Below are 22258 nucleotides of genomic sequence, written 5' to 3' on the forward strand. Positions count from 1 at the left end.
AATCTGCATAAAATCTAAAGTAAAGATAAAGTGCTTTTGACTTGAATAATGGCATTGTTTGAAGTTCACCTGAAGCAAGGAAGTAGAAAATGCTTTCTTTTAAAGAAAAAATTCTGACACAAAATTATGTTTCTGACATACACAAAATTATGTATCTTTCTGATTCAAAAATGGAATTTGCAGAGAATGTGCAGCTGTTAACTTGAAAAGAAGTGAGGATTAGTTTGGATAAAAGAAAAAATTTAAATGACCTCTAGCTTCTGGTTTCATCTAGATATAGAATTATGGTTCTAAATTATAAAGTCAAGTTTAAACCTACCCTAGAAAAATACAGACATTTCCTAAATATAAACATTGCTTTAGTCTAACTGGCAATCTAAACATATAGCTAAACACAGCTCTTTCAATTCTATATTCTATAATGAGTAACAATGAGTAAAGATGATCAGAGGAGCCTAAATTACTCATCCATGTCTTGTCTATATTCTAACAGAATAAATTATTAGGAATTAAAACTCTTAAATTCTAACCTCAACTGAGGGGTTTTTTTTTTGCCCCAATCTATAAACAAATAAGAATTTAAGAGCTTCATTCTTTCAATTATGCCTTTCACAAATGGAATGACTTTTATTTTAATTATAAAAAGAGAGCAAGATAAATTAAATGGGCATGTATTTCATGTTCATTTGCTAATAAACCAAACAATTCTGAAGTGATGAGCCTATATGCCCACCCAGGGTGTCGAGCATGCCTGGGACCAGATCCTTAGAGTCACAGAAAAATAAGAGCCTCTTTTCAAAACATTGCAAGACAAGAAAAATTCACAATTTTTAAAACTGTTTGTACTCCCCTAGAAATCTGAAACGATTCATTTCCTTTCCACTCTTGTCTGTCTCCACAGTATAAGGGACTATTGTATAATATGAAAGCTGGCATAAATGGCTCTTCTGGAAAGAGTTTCTCTCTCTGTCTCTCTCGCTCCCTCTCTCCAATCCTCCCACCATCTCTCTCTTAGTAGTTTATTCTTTTTGGAAGGTAAGAGGAGTGAAAGATTGGTTTTAAATTTTAAAAGAAAATCATTGGAACAATTGTTCAAAAAGAAAGCCGTAACTAAGGCTTTTACATGAAGGACTTCTGATATAGTTATCAGCAAATCTAAACACTTTTTGCCAAGAAATGCTACTTTTTAAAAATAATTCAGAAATCCTTTTTTAACTATATTGATATGAATAGACACTAAATAATGTGAATCTAATGTAAATTCGTGGTTTTGTCTACAGTAGGCATTTTTTCACTGAAATATATTTTTTAAGGTACAACAGAAACGGCTTATTCATTACCTTCCAGGGACTGAATTTTACAAAAGTGTAAAGCCATTAAAGAGTGGCTACACTTTTAAATAGATAAGGGGATCATTATAAAGCGAATATTTTGAGATGCCTAAGAAGAAAAGTAGGTGTTTAGGCTATGTTTATGTAACTCTGTAGATCTGATGAAGGGTAAGAATTCCATAAACAATCTCAGTAATTACAAATAATATAAACATCTAGTATCATGTAGACCTGACATCCAGATGGTTCATCAAATCTTTTTTGGTTTATCTGAAAACCTAGAAAATTGGTTTTGACTATTATCGAAAACTAATAGTCATTACTCTTTAAACTTCTAAAAACATAAATTAAAAAAAAAAGATATGAAGTGAATAAAAATATAGAAGTTGGTTGCTGAAATGTATGATTTAGAAGAAGTCATGTAACTTTTCCAAGCTTTGACTTTCCAGACTGAAAATAGAAAATATCCTTATTTAACATCTACTTCATAAGGACAGTGTGAGGATTGAATGAGTCAATTTTGGTCAAGTTCTTTGAACTGAGATGAAAGATGTTTTAGAAGCATAATTATTATAATAAACGTGTAGCATTGGCAAGAATTTAAAGTTACATATTTATTTTGAAGAGTTACTCTGGAAAATTCAGAACAAATGTCTGTACATACCTGAAGCTGCATATCAGCTGCCGCACAAACCTTTTTAGATTCACAAAGACGAGATACCATGTGTTTGGGCATCAACTTGAAAAACAAAAGAATATATACGTGAGTAAATTACTTAGTAAGTCACTGAACTATGTAACTTATGAGGCAGGAAAGTTAAAGATAACATCAAATGAAACAATAAAAGAATTTCACTGTAGTTTAAAATAACTTTGAAAAATTTCAGTAGACAAGATAACAAAGGATGAAGACATTCCATTCAATTTCAAAAAGTGGTGATTGTCAAATGGGGGTTTGTACATGGAAATACAAGATCGTAGGGAACTACAATGTTGGCATCATTCTTTAAAAAAATCTATTTAAGAGATTGGATTAAACATGGAGGAGTGAGAGATCTCTCCCCTTGAAACAACAGATCTCTCCCCTTGAAACAATAAGTTGAACATCTAAAACTCAACAAAAGACACACAAACTGCACACCAGCATGTCTGAGTGTGAGATCTGCACATAAGAACTACCACAGATCAGAACCCCGAGTGGTGGGCGATGGACTGAGAGAAACAAAGAAGCTGCCTCTCTCACCCCCTGGAGCTCCCTGCAGGAGGAGGGAGAGGAGAGAAGGTGTGGTGGGTTCCGTGAACAGCCCTGCCCGGGAGTGCTGTGAGCTCCCCACGGCTGGCAGCAGGGCCCAGTCATCAGGGCAGAAGGCAGAGAAGCGGGGATGGCTGAGAAACAACAGTTGATTTTTTTCAGCCCCAGCTGCAAAACCGAGGCTGAGCCGCAGCCCCTAACCCCCAGCCCAAAGGGCCCCTCCCCCATTCCCATCCGAGACCGATAACCGCAGAGCCCCAGGGGAATCTGAGAGCGCCTTGTTTGCAGAAGGCTAAAGAGAGACCTTTATTTAATAAATCTTCTTTCCGGAAAAACAACAGAATATAATGCCCAGGTGGAGAAATAGTCCACTAAACACCATGAAAAACCAAGGTGACAAGACATCTCAGAAAGAAAGAGAAAAATCTCCATAAAATAAGCTTACAGACATAGAAATACACGATTTAAATGACACAAACTTCAGGATGGTACTTCTAAAAAAATTCAATGAGATCCAAAAGAAATCATATCAACAATTTCAGGAATTAAAAAAAAACAACTAGATGAGCAGAACAAGGGATTGAAACCCTCAAGAAGAACAGAAAAGATCTGGAGATGAAGAACACACTGCAAGAATTGAAAAATGAAATAGCAAGCCTGGGAAATAGAGTTCACCAAATGGAGGAAAGGATCAGTGATATCAAAGACAGAAATCTAGAAATAAATCATAAGGAAGAAGAGAGAAACCAAAGAATAAAAAATAATGAAAGAGAAATACAAGAACTAACTGATACCATCAGGAGAGGAAACATAAGATTAATGGGAATTCTCGAAGGGGAGGAAAAGGAGCAGTGATTAGAAAGAATTTTCGGACAAATAGTTGATGAGAATTTCTCAAATCTAAGGAATGAGCTGGAGCTTGGAATTGAAGAAGTCAACAGAACACCCAATTATCTCAACCCAAAAAGACCTTCACCAAGACACATTGTATTAAAGTTATCAAAAATCAATGACAAAGACAGAAGTCTCAGGATAGCCATGGAGAAGAAAATGGTAACTTATAAAGGAAAACCCATTAGATTATCATCAGACTTCTCAGCACAGACCTTTCAAGCCAGAAAGGAATGGAATCAAATATTTAAACTATTAAATGAAAGGAACTACCAGCCTAGAATAATGTATCCAGCTAAGTTTTCCTTTAGATATGAAGGAGAAATTAAGACCTTTCCAGACATACAAAAATTGAGGGAATTCTCCACTACGAGGCCTGTACTATAGGTAATACTGAAAGGGGTCAGCTCACCTAAAACAAAATGATAAAAATCTATTTAAAACCTTAGTAAAAGTTAATACTTTTTCTATTTCTTTGTTACCAATGAAAGCCCATTCTAGTGCTTTGTTGACTCTCAAGTGCATATAATAAATGGTGACAGGAAGAAAAGATTACACTCGAGCTTAGCCAAAAGGCTGAGAAGTGATGGGAATAAAAGATTAAAATGTCAAGAAATACATATAATTCATGGTGCCAGCCAGTGTTAGAGCTGAATTTATATGATACTGAATTGCACTTTCTTGTATTTTCCCATCTGAAAATACTACACAGCTTGGACAGTCAGTGTAATGTTCCTGCATAATTTATGGCTTCCCTTAAGAATAATCAGGCCTAATCCCATAATAGCACCTCTTCTCTGAGAAATAAACTAATAATGGAGTTGAAGAAATACTGTAGTCCATCTCGGTCTGCTTTAAAATCATTAACCCTAATATTTACTGAAGAAAGTGACTATTTTATAGAACTTTATTTATAATCTAATTTAAGCTAAAAGCCCCTCTAAAGAGAAATCCAGTATATAAAAGACCTGTGGCAGGTTACTCAGCAATAGTTATATAAATCATCCACCAGTGAATGATAATATGCACTGTCAGCTGGAAGGGGAACTAAGTACTAATCTATCTGTCCACCTACTACCTACTTACCTATTATCTCCCTAGAGCCTAGAACAGTGCCTGGCACACAGCAAACAATAAATATTCGCAGAAGGAAGAAATGAACACAAGAATGATCAACCATAAGAAGGTCATTTGCAACTATGTAGATGACCTTTGAGATAATCACGTTTAGCTAAATAAGCCAGACAGAAAAAGTTGAAAACCACACGATATCACGTACATGGGGGATAAAAACCTAAAAGCAACAAAGGAAAAGGAACAGGACACACAAACAGAGACTCATGGACATGGACAATAGACTAGTGGTTACCAGAGGGTGAGGGAGGGGAGGTAAATGGGGTATAAGGGGTCAAATATGTGGTGACAGAAAGAGATCTGGCTGTGGCCGGTGGACACACAATGTAACATATATGCATGCCTTGCTGCCGAGTTGTACACCTGAAGCTTACTGGATTTCGTTAACCAATGCCACCATAATAAAAAAGGAAAAAAATGGATTCTTAAGTGAAAGATTACAGTAGTACAAGAAGAAGGCTCAGACAACAAAACTTGCTCAGACAACAAAGCCTTTTCTCTTCTCTTTCCATTTGGCTATAAGAAAAGCAAACCAGGCAGAAAAGGCAATTTTAAAGAGTTAAGACATGCACGGAAGGAAGCCGTATGGTGTAAGTCCTAGCTCAGGGAGAAGGCCTGGGGCTTTCTGACACCGGGGACACCCACCTCATAGAGAACAAAATGTCCTCAAACAGGATTTTAAAAAGTAAAGATTTAGCTAAGTCATATACACCAACAGCTTGTGTCAACATGTTCAGATTTCTTTAAACCTTACTTTATAGTATGCCTCACGTTGACAGGACTCGTGTGATACTTCACACGAGTCCTGTGCTTCCATGCTTCACAAAACTTTGATAGTTTTATTTTCATAAAAACAGGACATGTGGAAGGATAGCATTTGGTGTCATTTATCCAACAATGAAAACGAGCCTGGCACACTATCAGGCATGGGGAAGGAGGGGGCAGAGAATGGTAAGCAGACGGAGGGCCCTGGGCCCGCGAGCCTCACGTAAGCCCAATTTTAAAAAGTTACCTCTGTAATGGGCGCCAAGAAGGAGAAGCAATGCAGGGCAGTCCGAGAGCCATGACCCGGAAGGGCTTGACAAAAGGAAGTAATGTAGAAGTGAGATTTGCAAAATGAACAGGCGTTAATTAAACAGGGCGGGATGGGTGCAGGGAGAAGGAAGCAATCCTCCTGGAAGAAATGGCCTGTGCAAAGGGCCAAAGAGAAGGGGGCCGATGGGAGGGGGTGAAAGATAGCCGTGGCCAGGGGAGCAGGGCTCCAGCCTGGCTGCAGAGGCGGCAGGAGCCAGGGCCTGCGGAAGCCTGGAGGCCCAGCCAGGCAAGGACACCGGTCTCCTCCCTCAGACTCTACCTCTGTGGTAGCCCACTGGGGAGTTTTAAGCAAAGAGGTCACATGGTCAGATTTGTGTTTTAAACAGATTCCTTTGGCTGCGGTGTAGACCCTGAATAGGATTAGGACATACCAGTTGGGAGGCTTTACTTAGCTGTTGGCATATATGACTTAGTGACACATATCATCAGTAACCTAAGTGATTGCCAGAGTGATAGGGGCAAGGGCACCATCAGAGAGGGCCTGAACTCAGTGGGAGGTGAGAAACAGAGAGAATGGGCACACAGGGACAGGTAACTGTTTCTAGGGGTGTGAGTGACAAGGCAGAGAAGGCCGGGGCAGCAGCTGCAATGGGAAGAGAGGGAGGGAGAAGTTTTTGTGTAAGGTTGGGAAATGCTTCAGCGCGCTTGAGAAATGCTGATGCAATGATCCACAGAGGGGACAGAAACTAGATACGTAAGTAAGAGGAGAGACCGCAAGCGCATAAGGTTCCTGAGAAGCTGAACAGATATGGGGAGAGGAGGCTCCGGGGCGAGGGCCTTCCCACTGACGTGAGCTCTCAGGGTGGTCGGCGAGGAAGTTGTTGGGAGGCAGGTGGATTCAGAGAGCTCAGGAGGTTAGAGAAGTTGAAGAGGGTCCACAGAGAGTGACCCACTGGGGAGTGAACCATCACCGGCCCCTGGCAGAGCCTGTGATCCCCATCTGGCCTGGGGTCGGGCAGCACTGAGCTGCCTCCCTGCAGCACAGACATAGCACAGATGACGGACACAACAGGCGGGGAATGGCAGGTGGATGCGGCGGAAAGTCAAGTCCACATGGGTCAGGGAGGCGGTAGGAGGGCCAAGGCATGGTCCCCTGTGGAAGTAGGGGTGGAGAAACAAGCAGCCCCGTGCCCCACGGTGGTGGTCAGGCAACTCTGAAAGGTCCACTGGCTTTGCTCAGATGACCATGATGTGGAAACGCCACCAATGTACCCTTCCGTTCGGAAGTCGCTTGTTTACTTAGAGGCCAGTATCTCAGAGATTCAAACCCAGAAGGGAAAGGCAAGCATTACAGAGACAAAATTAATGAGGCTTAATTCTTTCCTTTTCAGGTTTACAATAAAACAAAAGGCGTAAAGAAAAAGGGCATCTGAGAACAAGGAAAACTAAATAGTTCATAAGAAATTATGTATTAAAAAAGAAACACGTGCTGCCGCAGTTACATAAAATATGAACACTGGGGAAATAAGTGCCATTGCTGACGAAGGTCACATGGAACCTCTGTATTTTTTGCAACTTCCTGTGAATGTATACTTACTTCGAAATAAAAAGATAAGAACCAAAAAACCTCCAAAAACTATTATACATATTGCAGTGAATACAAAAATTATATGGAAATAGAAGAAGGTAAGCACAATCCTAGTAGAATAATTTAAAGAAAAGAATCATTAATCCATCAGATTGCAAGTTAAATAATACATTAATATTATATGTGGTCTAAATAGGAAAACATATTCTTTTTCCTTTTTAATCTAGTTTGGTTTTTAGTCAACTGGAATAAATAAATGCACTTGGAATGTAGTTAGTTATTTATTGCCTTAGAAAGTACTTCCCTTTTTTAAATTAAAAGAGCAATAAAAAAAGTAAAACAAAAACTTAAATAGCATACATAAACTTCTTTTTAAGTTATACATAATTTTTTAAAAAATAAACAAGATTTAGAGGTTAAATTTTAAACTTCAAATTAGAAAACTGTTTCCTCAAAATTTTCTTCTGTAAATAATACTTTACCAACCAGAGTCATGATAATCAATATTAAAATAATTCAGTTTCATATCATTGTCACCTAAAGTCAAGACTCTCACGTCTGATAAACTAAAGAAACAGAGACTGGATACATTCAAGCTGACAGGTAATGAGCAACTATATATAAATGAAAATGCATTTCAAATACCTGAACACTCAAATAATATTACAATTATTTTTCATTCTGTGAAAAGGTTTTACCAAAGTCCATGATGTTAGAAATAATAACGACTCTGTCACCATATAATCAACTGCATGTTTTACCAGTTTCTACTTCAATCTCCATTAACTTCCAGTAGAAAATGATTCCCTTCCACTGATCACGATCTCCTATCTCAACAATAACATGGAAATCTTCCGGTTCTCGTTAGGATCTGGACACTGCCGTGTTTATTAAAGATTAAAAAGAATCTCACCGGCATACTTAGAATGCTATGAATCAAGAAGGAAATCCCAGATCCACCAATTATGGTATAGAACGACTACCCAGGAAATGGAGCCACTGGAAAGCCCTTTGTGCCCTTCAGCTGTTTCCAGCATCCTTAACTTGTGCCTCTGAAATGGCGGCTTCACATCATCCCATAAATCCAGAGAAACTATTAATTCCAGGAACCCTTCTTGGACCCATTAGCAGAGAACTGAGAGCGTGGTCTGCCTTAAACCAACACCTGTCCGAATCTAAAACTTCTATGACCATGTTCACTGGAGTGTGAAGGTAAAGAGCATGGGTTTTGGAGCCAGACAAAACTAAGTTTGAATCCTATGCCACTTACCAGCAGAGTGGCATAATGTGGCAATTTACTGAACTCCTCATTTGCAAAATGTCAATATTATCTTTTTACAGAATTAGATGAGAATTGAACAAGATATTTAAAAAAAGAAAAACATATGTCAGGTTTAACACATAACAGAGGCTGAATAAATGGTAGCTAGTCTTATTTACTATTACTATCGTCCAATAATTAAAAAAGAAACTCGCTGATTTTGACAAACTTTATTTACATTTTATTGTTTTATCTACATATTCTATAAATATGGCCTGTTTAGATATATACATTCTTAGAAAACAGGCATTATAACTAAACAGTTCTCTCTCTGTAGCACTTAACAGTCAAGTTCTTAATATGAAAATGTACTTTCGTAGTTTCTTGTTCGTATTTTTTTTTATTTATAAAATAGCCAAAAATGCTTAATGAAACAAACACATGAGGCCTCTTCAAATTACCCAGCCTTTTCTAAGGATACTTTCTCTAACTGGTGATTATTTTAAGGTTTTTAAAAGAACAATGAAATCAACTAAAGTGTGAGTAGTCTATCTTCCATATTTCATATCTGCCACAAAATTTGGTCATTAACTCATGTTTTGAAAATATTTTCCTCACTTTGAGTAGAACTGATTATCAAACAATGAGTCAGTTCCTCATCTGCAGAGCCCAATTTGTATTTAGAAAAAAATGGTATTAATCAGAAAATGTTCACCTTCTGGTGATATTTTAATCAAATGTATCATATGCTATGGATCTTGACAGTTCTGATTTTCATAGTTTCTGATAAAAAGTCTGCTGTAATTACTCTCTCTATTACTGTATCTTATTTTTCCTCTGGCTGACTTCAAGGTTTTCTCTCTTTGAATTTCAGCAGTTTGACTATAGGTTTATTCTTTTTGTTATGTATCCTGCTTGGGGTTCTCTAAGCTTGAATCTCTCTGGCTTGATTTTCCTGGTTTTGGGAAATTCTCAGAAGAAATATTTGGATCAATCAATTATTGGACCAACCAATTATTCATTCATTTATTCAATTAATTCTTAGTATAAGAACCATGGGAAGATGGAAGACAAAAACACCATCTCCTGCCCTTAAAAAAAATTGCAACTCTGATACCTGCTTCCCATAGTGAAGTTTGTGATGTATGTTGTAGTCATGTAACTTCAAGTTTGTAGATTTATTTTTAATTTATTTATGTACCCCCTCAAAATTCAATACAGCAGTAATCTCTGCTTATACCATAGAACAAAATAGATAACAATCCCAGTTCTCAAAAAACTTATATTCTAGATGTTTTTACTTCTAAAAGATTATCATGGGATGGGGGAGACATTTTTCATTATATCAGTTCCAGCAGGCTTAAGGAAGAAAAGGACAGAAATTTAAAGCACCATCCCCTTTAGGCTAATTAGAAGAATCAAACTGTGCTAATTACAATGCGGTTCATGAATGCAATCTTTATTCACTTTAAGTTTATTTATGAATTTTATGTGCCTTATGTTTAAATAATAGCAGGTAGTCAACAAATAGTGAAGGAGGGTTTGATATGCATATAATTCACATTCATATTACGAAGAAAATGAAATGGTAAAATATATGAATGCATTATCTCAATATATGCCAAAAACACCAACCATTTATGCAATAAATTCTTAGCGTAAGGATTCGTGGAAAGAAGACAGACAAAAAGGCCATCTCTTGCCCTCAAAAGAATTACAGTTCTGATACCTGCTTCCCACAGTGAAGCTTGTGAGGTATGCTGTAGTTGTGCAATTTCAGGTTTGTACATTTATTTTTAATTTATTTATGTACCCCTCAAAATTCAATACTTCAATTAAGGCATACTGCCATCTGACGGGAAGAGTAACCCTTGGCAAATTTTGTTTTATTAATACTCCAACAAGTTTCTCCCAAAAAAGGATTAGTGGTGGTAATAAAAATTTCAGTCAATATTAATATTAAATACTTGTATTTAACATGTAATTAGTCCAGAATTAATAGATGAGGACTTTAGGGATAGGAAAATAAAATGAGGTCAGAATTGAGGTTGGGCACATAAACACATGTGGCTTTTGGTTTCGTTCAACTGGCACAGCTGGGCCATAAATTTAGCTCTAGCCTGAGAGGGAAACTCAGTGATGTGCCTCATTCAATGGCTACAAGTACTTCGGATCCTTTACGCCCCTGCCTGAAGTTCTTTTGTGAAAATGCCTGCAGTTTGTCCCTACAGAAGCCTGCCGGGCCCTGCCATCTGAAGTGGCCCTGGTGTGGTGCTGGCCGACTCCTGTGCACGGAGCGGAGGCCCCACCTGTGGGAGAAGACGGAGCAGTAAAAGCAGGTCGGGTCTGCCAGGGAGACCCACGTGACTCACCTTTGCCCACTGTGGGTATGGCACCCTACTAAGCAACAATGGATCCTTCGTGATTTTGCTACCATGAAAGAGAAAAGGAATGTATGTCGAAATTAATAATCCAAGGGAAATGCCACAAAAGAGGTATGGATGGAGCAATGGAGGAATTCAGAAGTCAGCAGTAGCTACAGTGTCTGAAAAGGCTATTACCCTAATCATAAATGGCACCTCCTGTATTACTGTCCTGGAGGCATTTCTATTTCAAAGACCCGCCCTGGCTATAAAATGTAGAAAGACATCTCATCGCCCCCTCGCCCCCCACAATAAATAGAAAAATGGTTGATACTGTTTCTACAACTGGAACATACTTAACTACAGTGACCTAATTTGACTTATTTTAACAACCCAATATGATTTTTCCACAATTATCTTTGCTTTTTATTTAGAAACAAATATGCTTGCGTTATTTCTGAAGAAGTAAGATCTGGGTCTGTACCACAATGACAGTGCAGCCACACTGTGAATAAAAAGGACGACGAAGACCTGCCTTAGTCTCAGAGGCGAGCCCGGGCTACACTCCCTGCCCAAGGTTCTGCCACAGGATGAGCAGCAGTTCCTAGTTCTAGTATTTAGTTATCCGCTCATCCTATATCCACTGCTGCATCTGATGGCTTCAATTTAAACATCTGGAGCTCCAGCCAGACTCCAAGGTCATTCAGCCATCATGGTGTGAAAGGTTCCTATAAAGCACCCTAGGGACAGGATGCTCCCATCCTTCTCTGTGCACCCAAAGCACAGAGCTACGCTAAAGCCAGTCCCGGCTGTCATTCATGCCAGAACATAATTATGACCAAAGAGGGAAAACGAAAGACTAAAAAATTGGCCCTTTCTTCTATCAAGAAGGTAAACTCTGGTTACCTGCTTAGAAAAAGTACAAATTATAAGAACAATAACTACCCAACTACCTGAAGCCCAAAGCATGTGGAGACCAGCAGTATCAGCATTACATGGGACTCTCTTGGAAATACAAAATCTCGGGCTGCCCCACACTCATGGAGTCAGAATCTATGTGTTAACCAGATCCCCACATGATTTTATGCACGTTAAAGTTTGAGATGTCGACTTAAAAAACAATCATCACAATGGCTTGAGCACAAATGTGAGCAAAATCACGTCATCATCTGAATTTTGCAAGCAGAACTGTCCCCCGGAAGGCAGGGCCTTATGAGAGAGAGGACTGTGTCTGAGGATAGGCAGCTTGTTTTCTATTCCTACTCAATCTGCTTTGTGACAGCAGGCATGTCCCACGGTATCACGTTTTCGCAATTATAAAACGAGAATTAAAAATACTGCCACAAAAAAATTAGTATGAAGCTTCAATGCAATAACAGTTACTCAATCAACTGGTGAAAAGTATTAACTAACTGGAAGAAACTCAAGTCCCTGCATCCAACACACCTGTCAATGCTGTCACAGCAAGGGTGACCACACACGCAGGGGGCCCTGACGGTCTCAGGTTACGGCTGCTGTCTTGATGTGATTAATAACACCTCTCTTCCTTCTTAAAAGTGTTCTGGCTTGGACAATAGGTTACATCATGGCCTAGTCACAACTACTCTCCTTAATGGCCTCCTATGAGTCAAATACTCTTGGTTGTCCACAGCCTATGTACCCTGTGCCCATTAAAGAAAGAAAGGCGTTGACTATATTCTCAGGATAAACACAAGTTGTACTGTTTGCTGACCATACAAAGGGACAAAAATATTAAAATAATAACAGCTTTTCTATTCTATTAAGAAAACACAACATTTTTGGAAGATTTCGGAAATATCATCAAAAAACGCAAATTTTTAACAAACTTGGCATGACTTAAATTCTCTGAATGTTTCCCCATGAGCTTAACTTGTAAGAATGTAACTTCATAAATTTACCAGACATTTTCTATCACTTTACAATCTCACCAGTCTATTTCAAATAGAGTTTTGTTAAAATTGTTGGCATCAAATACTTATAGGGCCAAGTCACTGTGATGAAATATCTTGTTTTATTTATGACCACTTAGGAAATGTATTGTGGTAGAAGCTGCATAAATATTAAAAGTGAAGACAAATCCTTGTTATGGTAATAAGTCAGTTCTTCCTGAAGCAGAGAACTCTGCCCATCCATATCCCTTGGGAACATGCTGGCTCTGATGATATAAACTGGCTGAGACATGGTCACCCGAAACAAAACGAGGCTTCAGAGGCAGAAAGCCAAGCCTCAAGCTGTCTAGGCTACAGGTCAGCAGCTTTGACAGAGCAGCCTGGTCCCAAACCACCCCACGTGTGTCTATGACGGGAAAGCAATTTGGTTCAGCGTGTCTCAACTAATCCGTTGAGCAGTAACCAGTAGCCCAGATAATCGATATTAACAAAAATGCTGTCTAGGTCCAAAGAGACAAAATCTCAGCTCTAAAACCATAGGAAATAAGATGAGTTTTCGCTTACTTGACTTTTAGTGTTGTTTTCTGACAAACTAAGATGATGCGAGATGAAAGAACCCTTAGAAATGTTTACATGGTATCACAAACCCACCAACGACTCAGAGAAGCAGACAGAAGTATTCTGAGTTTTACGGGGTTCAACACTGAACGTTTTAATGTGTAAAAGAGGTCTAACTTCCACTTTTTCTTTAAAAAATTCTCATACCACATTTACGGTTTGCATACATTATTAAATATGACCAAGTAGGATTTTTGAGGTAAGTATGGCAGTATTAATTTTTCATTTCTAAAATTTTAATTTTATGTAAAAGAGCAGAGAAGTCTCAGACTAGTTCGGTGACTAATCTGAGGTCACCTGAGTGTGGTGGTAGGGCCAGTGTCAGACTTGTCTCTACCTCCTAGTTCAATGCTCTTGTCTAGACATAATTGAGAAGCACTAAAGCTGAAAATAAGAAAAGTTTCAAAACAACTTAAACCTGCCAAAACTAATCTAGTTCTAGCTGCACTATAATTTTGACCTTCAATCCTTATTCGTATCTCCTGAAAGAGAATGACAGAAGATTTATTACAAGTCTGTATGTCTCCTTGGAAATAGATCTGAAGCAATTTTAGCCTTGGGCTGACTTTTACAAACTAAGGCAACAAACTAAGTCTTACAATGACACAGCACAGAACAGTTCTAAAACGAAAGCACTAGAATTTTCCCGTTCTAAAAATAACCTACAATGGAAATGGGTCTGTTATTTTGTGAGACATACCGTATAAGCCATTTCTTACCATATTAAAGAATATGCCATTTTCCACCATATTGGAGAATTTTTAACTAGCAAAAACTAAAAACAAACATACAAACAAAACAAACTCCACCTCCAGTGTTATAATATTGATTTTAGCAACTACAACAGAACTTCAAGGAAATGCTGATGTGAAAGTAATAGGTCTACTAATACATCACTAATAGAAACTGATAGATCAACTCCCATATTACTACTGTGTGACTTCTGGCAAAATTATTTTACCTGTCTAACTCAGTTTCTATAAACTGTGGATAACTGTGTACCTACTTCATACATTGCTAGATAAAACTAAATAAGAAAAATATACAACATGATAAATGTGAACTTCTATTATTTATCATTCAATAAATATTCTGGGAGATAGATAACTAAAGTAACAAATATTTTAGTGTGGTGGCTACTGGACAAAATTATACCCAATAAAAGGTAGGCTTGCTCAAAAATATGGCTACATTTGGTGATTAGTAATGTAGCTAGGGTTGTGAAATTAACAAAAAAATAGACCTTGAGACAAAGCATTGTGAAGATTAAAAGGATAACACATGTTCACCAGGAAGATATAGCTACTTTATATGCTTATGCATCTAATAAAATGTTTTCAAAATTCATAGAGCAAAAATGAATAGAATGATTTATAGGTAGTGAAAATACAGTTGACCTTGGACAACATGGGGTTGGGGGACTGACCCCCGCACAGTCAAAACTCCATGTATAACTTTGGACTTCCCAAAAACTTTACTAATAGCTCACTGTTGACCGGAAGCCTTACTAATGACATAAGACAGTCAATTCACACATATTTTATATGTTATATGTTTTATATACTAGATTCTTACAATAAAGTAAGCTGGAGAAAAGAAAAATTAAGAAAATCATAAGGAAAAGAAAATACGTCTATAGTGCTGTATGTATTCACTGAAAGTGGACCCACACAGTCCAAACCAGAGCTGTTCAGTGGTCAGCTGTACCTGGTATGACGTCACGACAACAGATGTCACTGTACATACACCACTGGTGGGGTGTAGCCAGAGCGGGAGGGTATGCATGTGTGGGCACAGGGCTAGGATGAGAAATCCCTGTACCTTCTCAGTTGCTCTGAAAACCTAAAATGGCTCTAAATAAATATTTAATAATTTTTTAAAAATAGGACTAAGAGGAAAAATTGATATTTCTATCATCCTGGAGGAAGACTTCTACTTCTCAACTATTGCTAGGTCAAAAAAAAAAAAAAAATGGTTATCTATCAAAAATCCAAACTACACAGTTAAAAGGTTGACTTCACAGGTTTATATGAAAATTCAGATCCAACCATTAGAAAATGTACAATGTACTCAAGTAAAACAGAATATTTCCGAAATGATGATATACTAAGTCGTAAAACAAATATCAACAACCTGCAAAGAATCAATACTGGTTAGACTAATTAGATATCAATTTACAAGAAGATAAATAACTTCCCTGCAAAAGTTTAAAAATTTTAAACTACACTTCTAACAACTCCTTGGTCAAAGAGAAAATTATAAGGGAAATATTGGCAACATTAGAAATATTTTGTATTAAAATCATGGCATGCAGCCAAAGCACTGCATCACACAATTTAAAATTATAGCATTAAAATTTGAATGCATATGTTGGATTAAGACTGAAAATTAGTTTACCTTCCCACCTTAAGAAATTGGAGTGGGGAGGAAGGAGAGAATAGTAATAAAAAACAGAAACTAATGAATTAAAACAAACAAAATGGAGAGGATGAAGATAGCCAAACTTCTGCCAAGATTAATAGAGAAAAAAATGAGAGAATGATATTAGAAATGAAAAGGACATAACTACACATTTAGTAGGATTTGCGGGGTAAAAGAATGCTATAAATAACTTTATGCCAATAAACTTGAAAACTTGGATTAAAAGGATAAATTTCTAGAAAATTACAACTTAGCAAAGCTTAGTTAAGAAGAAAAGACAGCCCTAAAACTCCTATGGCTATTAAGGAATCAGTCATTTAAAAAATCTTCCCACAGAGAAAATAATAGACCCCGAATAGTTTTATAGATGAATTCTGACAAAGTTTCAAGGAACAGATTACTACAATTTTATTAAAGCATTTGTAAGGAACAGAAGGAACACTCAACAACTTATTTTATAAAATAGTATGCTTAATACCAAAACCAGCAAGAACAAGAAGACAAAGAGAAATCACAAGCCAATCTCATAAATACAGATGCAAAATCCTCTATATACAAAATATTAGCACACAGAAGCCAGCACTGTATTAAAAAATAGGAAGTTAGAACCAAGGTTATTTAATTCTAGAAATGTTAACATTTACTCCATTAAGAGATTAAAGGAAAAGAATAACCCAGTTACCTAAAAAGATGCAGAAAAAAATCTGATAAAATGAAATACCCAGTAATGACTGAAAAAAAAAATTACTTAGCAAACTAGAAATAGGAAGAAATTTTATTTTCCTGATAGCTCTACCAAATCTACAACCAATATCTTTCTTTATGATAAAACATCAGAAACATTTCCTTTAAAAATCAAGATAAAGGCAAATAATGCCCTTACAGCTTCTACTCAACACTGTACCGGATGTCTTCGTAAATAGAGTAGGAAAAGAAAAAGAAATAAAAAGAATATATGAATTGCAAAGAAAAAGTGAAATTGTCACTATTTGCCGCAGAAGTGACTATCTGGTTAAAATATGTTTAAAATTCTATAGATAAAGTTATTAGAACTAATAAGAAAGTTTAACACGGTTGCTGAAAATTAGATCTATATACAAAAAAAAAGGATAAACTGCACTTTTAAATATCAGCAACAAAGGAGAAAATATAATTTTTAAAAAGTATACTATTTACAATATTATAAAAAATGTAGAACATGTAGAGCTAAGTCTAAGAAAAGTTGAGCAAGACCCTTAGGAGAAAAATTTTTAAACTTTACTGAAAGACTTTTAAAAACACCTAACAAAATGAGGAGAGATGTCATATCTAGGAATTGAAAGAGTCACTATCCAGAGACATCAATTCTTCCCAGATTGATCTATAAATTTAATGTAATCCCTGAGTTTAAAGAAAAAACAAAAACAAAAACAAAAACAAACAGATAAGTTGCTTTTAAAATGTATAAAAAGAACATAAAAGCTCAAGAGCAGAAAAGAAATTTCTGAAGACCAAATAAGGGAAATCTGGAAAGCGAAAGAAATAAAGACAACATGGGATCAGCGGCAGGACAGACAACGTAACAACGGAATAAAAGAGAATCCCATGAACTGATTATTGCGTATCATGGGCACTTGGTATATGACAGATCACTGGAGAAAGAATAACCGGCGTGGGGCCCGCTGGTTAACCACAAGGAAGGACGGAAGCTGGGTTTCCACCTTATACCAAACACAAAGAGAATCCCCGATCTGCTTAAAGACCTAAAGATAAAGGGAAAACATTAAAACTTTTAGAAGAAAATAGATTATCGTTATGATATTCTTTATGATATGAATATCTTTAGGGAAACGAAATAAGATGTAAAAGCATTAACTACAAAGATTGTTAAATTCAAGTATGAAAAGGAAGGACTTAAATCCATCATCTGGAAAACCATAAAGAAAGCGAAAAGACGAGCCATCAACCGAGAGAATTCACGTGCCTAACGAAAAGTTATTATTCCAACCTATCAAGAATGCTGAGAAATCAGTAAGAAAAGGGCAAACGACCAAATAGGAAAATCACCGTAAAAGAGACAGACATTTGGCAGAAGAGAAAACAAAAACCGAACACTAAAAAAAGAAAAAGATGTTCAGCTTTAAAAGCCATCGGGGAACGCTGCTGCCAATGAAGGCCACGGCACTCCACCTCACAACCACAAACCCGCGAAACCAAAACTTCCGACAGCATCGGAGGCTGGTGAGGACGGGATGCGAGCGGAACCTTTTCTGAGAGGCTTGCAAGGAAGCACAAATATTTTGAAAAACAACTTGGCATTTTTCTCAGGAGCTTAAAGAAGTGCGCAGCTTGCAAAACCAGCAATTCCAGTCTCGCACATGAATTTCAGGTGAAAAGTATAAAAATGTCCACGGCAGAATTGTGTGAACCAGCAAAAGCCATGTGCCGATGACAGGAGAACGGTACTTGAATTATGGAATATTATACTGAATTGAATATAAATCTACTGCAGCAACAGCCACCACTGTTGAATCTTGGGCACGGAACCAACTGAAAAAGCAAATCACAGAAGATTATTAACAATACACTTTTTTTTTGTGAAGCTCAGAAACAAAATTAAACACCGTACTGCCTAGGAACAAATAACTTGTGTGGTAAAAGCTATTTTTAAGTAAAAAAAAAAAAAATAACAAGAATTCAGGGCTCTCCTTACCCCTGCCTGGAGAAGAGGGTATGGTAACGTTTTACTTGGTAAGTTAGATGCTGGTTCCATAGCTGTTCATTTCCAAATACCATTTTGCAACATTAAATAGTAAATGAAAAGCTTGTCACTTTCAGCGGCATCTCCTTTCTAATCATTTAGGAGAAGAATCTACCAAACCATGAAACCAGCTTCACGGTCATTCCCCTCCGCTGTTCCTGGTCATATATTTTTTTTTTGGAATGACTTAGAACAAATGCACTCTCTTCCTTTACCTGGTACCCTTCAAACATTAAGTGACAGACTGGAGTTTCTCTTCTCTAGTCTTACACCATTCCTGATACGAACTGGTTTCCCATTCGATGCGAACACAGCAGCCGCTCCTCAGACTGTTCTCTGGCTCATCAGGGTCGCTGGGGAACGTGGCATCCCCCGCTAAAAACAATACTTCCCATACACTGAAAAACACTGGGGTTGGCAGCCCTGTTCCATGCGGTATACGAAGAGGATACCGTGGGGAAAGGGGAGACGGTGAAAGTGAGCGGGGGAGGGGGAGGGGGAGGGGTGTGGAAATTGTTCGTTGAAAATTCTGGACAAAGGGGTTGGAGGCAGATACGCTGAAGGGAAACAGGATGGTGTGGTATCGTGATAGAAAAAGAAATAACGTATGTGGTCTTCATCCCTGGCCCCTGGCACAGAGCTTCTAAAGCGCTTGGAATTTCCCAGGTGGTGGGGGTGAGCGGCGGCGTCTTCGTTATTCACATTAACCCCCTTTCAACGGCACCTGAGTTGCACGCTGCAGAGAGGATGCTCAGAGGATGGGGGCTGGTTGCCAAAAGAACGAAGCATGTGACACGTTCAGCGCCGTCCCTGACCTGACCTGAAGGTCTGGAGACTGACCTGACCATCACGAGACGATGATGAATCAATCATACCTACATAATAAAGCCTTCAGGAAAACTCTACACAAGGGGGTCTGGAGGGCTTCTGGGCTGGGGGACATGCACAGGTGCTGGGAGGGTGGCACGTCCGAGAGAGGGTGGGAGCTGCGGCCTCTTCCTGAGCCGCATCCTTGTATAACAAGCTGGTAATCTAGTGAGTCCACTGTCTTCCTGAGTTCTTAGTCATTCTTTCAAATTAGCAAGGCTGAGGAGCAGGTCACAGGTCACGGGAACCTCCAACTTATACCAGTCAGAAGTGCTGAGACAAAAAAGGTGACAACCTGGACTTGCGAGTGGCATGTGAAGGGGAGGCAGCAGGGAGCAACCTGGTGGAACTGAGCCCTTAACTTGTGAGGTGCGAGCAGTTACTGTCAGAACTGAGTTAAGACTGTAGGACAGCCAGCTGGTGTCTGCCGAGAAATGAAGCACTGGCTGGGATGGGAAAGCCCACGCATCTGGGGTTAGAAGGCTTGCACGCAGAGGGCACAGCAGTTTTTCTTCCATGTGAGTAATCAGCATCAGGTCTACGCAGCAGCCGAGAAAATCCCATTCGGGTACAGGGTTACAGCATCCTGAGGGAAACTCAGTGTGAGGGACACTGGACAGAACTTTAGAAACAGAAAGTTGAGGTATGCTCGCTTTTAGAAATCCACCGAGGACTTGCGAACTGATCAAAAATCTAGGGCAGAGACAAAAAGATCCTGCTTCCTTGAGGAATCAGTATCTGGGAGTAGTAAGCAAAAGAAGAGAAAAACTCTAGTCCCTCCAAACAGGCTGAGTCAGGGAGGGCCTAGCTCCCCCAGGAGATATTGAGGGGTGGAGGTCAAAGTCAGCCTTTTAGAATGCACATGGAAGTGCTTATCATTTTCGACCTTGGTGTAGGGGCTAAGACTATCTTATTTCCTTGAATCTAAGAACTCAATAATGGTTTAAAAAAAAAAGTACCTGTGATTTTATAATAGATTGGGAATCGGGGGGCGCACTATGTTATTAAATATAAACAGACAGCTAACAAGAGATCTCAGTTTCAGAATTAGTAAAATATTTTTAAAAATCGCATCACTTAATAAAATTAACTCAAAATGAACCAAAGACCTAAAAATAAGATTTAAAGCTACGAAACTCTTAAACAAAAACATGGAGGAAAGATTCATGACATTGGATATGGCAATGATTTCTTGGATACGACACCAAAAGCAACAAAAGAAAAAATTATTTGACTATATCAAAATTAAAAACTTCTGTGTATCAAAGGACACCATCGACAGAGTGAAAAGGCAACCCACGGAATGGGAGAAAGTATTTGCAAATCATATATCTGATAAAGAATTAATATCAAGAATATATATACATGAACCCTTACAACTCAACAACCAAAAAGGAGACAACTCAATTAAAAACTGGGCAAAGGATCTGAACTGACATTTCTCTAAAGAAGATACACGCATGGTCAGTAAGTATAAAGGATGCTGAACATCACTAGTCACTGCAAACGAAAATCGAAACCACCATGAGATCCCCTCACACCACCAGGTGGCTAAATGCGCGTGGGCGGGGACGTGGAGGACATAAAACAATGTGGCTGCTGCGGAGACCAGTACAGCGGGGCCTCAAAAACCTTAAAATTTTTAAGATGACTACACGATCCAGCAACCCCACTTCCGGGAACACAGGCAAAAGAATTGAAAGCAGAGACTCCAACAGATATTCACGCACCCATGTTCACAGCAGCATTATTCAGAGTAGCCAAAAGGAGGAAACAACCGAACTATCTATCAACAGATGATCGAAAAAGCAAAATGTGGTGTTTACATACAATGGAATGGTATTTAGCTTTAAAAATGGAGGGAATTCTGACACGTTATAACATGGATCAACCTTAAACACATGATGCTAAGTGAATAAGGCAGTCACAGGGACTAACACTGTATGATTCCACTCATACGAGGTAGCGTGGTCAAAATCACAGAGACAGAAAGTAGAATGGTGACTGTCAGGGGCTGGAGGTGGGAGGAGGGGAAACGAAGAGGTAGCCTTGAATGGGGACACAGTTTCAGTTTTGCAGGAGGAAGGGTTCTGTGGATAAATGGTAGTGATGGGGATACAATGAGAATGTACTTAATACCACTGAATGGTATACTTAAAAGCGGCAAATGTTATGTTATATATATTTTACCACGACGAAAACTAAGTGGCACCTTAGAATGTTTAAGGGAGGATAAGGGCCATGCTTCCAGAAGTGTGGGACCGCCTGTGGATGACTTTGTGCTTACTGGGAGCAATTGGAAAGGGGTGATCGTAGGAAAAAACAAAATGAAATAAGCATTGCTAAGAGAGTCGTTTAAAATAGAGTCAGGAGGCTATTAGGGAAGTGACGTCTGTGCACGTCCTGGGCCTCAGTTCTCAGAGCCGCCATTACATTGTGCACCTACTGCCAGCTCAGCTCAAGGCAGATAAACCTCCCGGAACAACCGCTGCTGCATGGACACACGTGGACTTGACCTCCTCTTTGTAGCTTTTGCTTCCCTCGTTTGCATATTGGAACTAACCAATCCCCGCTGACCTAGCCAACAAGCCTTCGTTTGCAGGAAGGAATTACACTTTGTGGTTTTTGCCTTGCTTTGTTCTTTCTGGAGCAGTTTGGGTTGCTACCTGAATATGCATCTCCCAGACTGCAATTGTTTTGCTCAAATAAATGTCTTGTGTTCTTTATTACAGCTGAACCTCTTCTTTAGTTAATGGTTTAGGCTGAAGGCTGGAACCAAGGAGCCCTGAGAAGAGGGCCTTTAGTTTCTTAGACACCACAGTCCCCTAAAAGCGGCCTAAGACTGAG

At 38.5% G+C, this 22258-nt stretch overlaps 1 protein-coding gene across 2 annotated transcripts in view; it reads right to left on the bottom strand.

Moving 5' to 3' along the window:
• Nucleotides 1-22258, bottom strand: part of MIPEP (mitochondrial intermediate peptidase) — a 157835-nt gene that overhangs the window by 69252 nt on the left and 66325 nt on the right. For both annotated transcript variants that reach the window (XM_025049539.1, XM_006915826.3), the window contains exon 15: nucleotides 1996-2070. In XM_025049539.1, the coding sequence (XP_024905307.1) occupies nucleotides 1996-2070 (75 nt within the window). The remainder of the gene's footprint in view (nucleotides 1-1995; nucleotides 2071-22258) is intronic.

This window comes from Pteropus alecto, unplaced genomic scaffold, assembly GCF_000325575.1.
Source record: "Pteropus alecto unplaced genomic scaffold, ASM32557v1 scaffold16, whole genome shotgun sequence".
NCBI classification, from domain to species: Eukaryota; Metazoa; Chordata; class Mammalia; order Chiroptera; family Pteropodidae; genus Pteropus; species Pteropus alecto.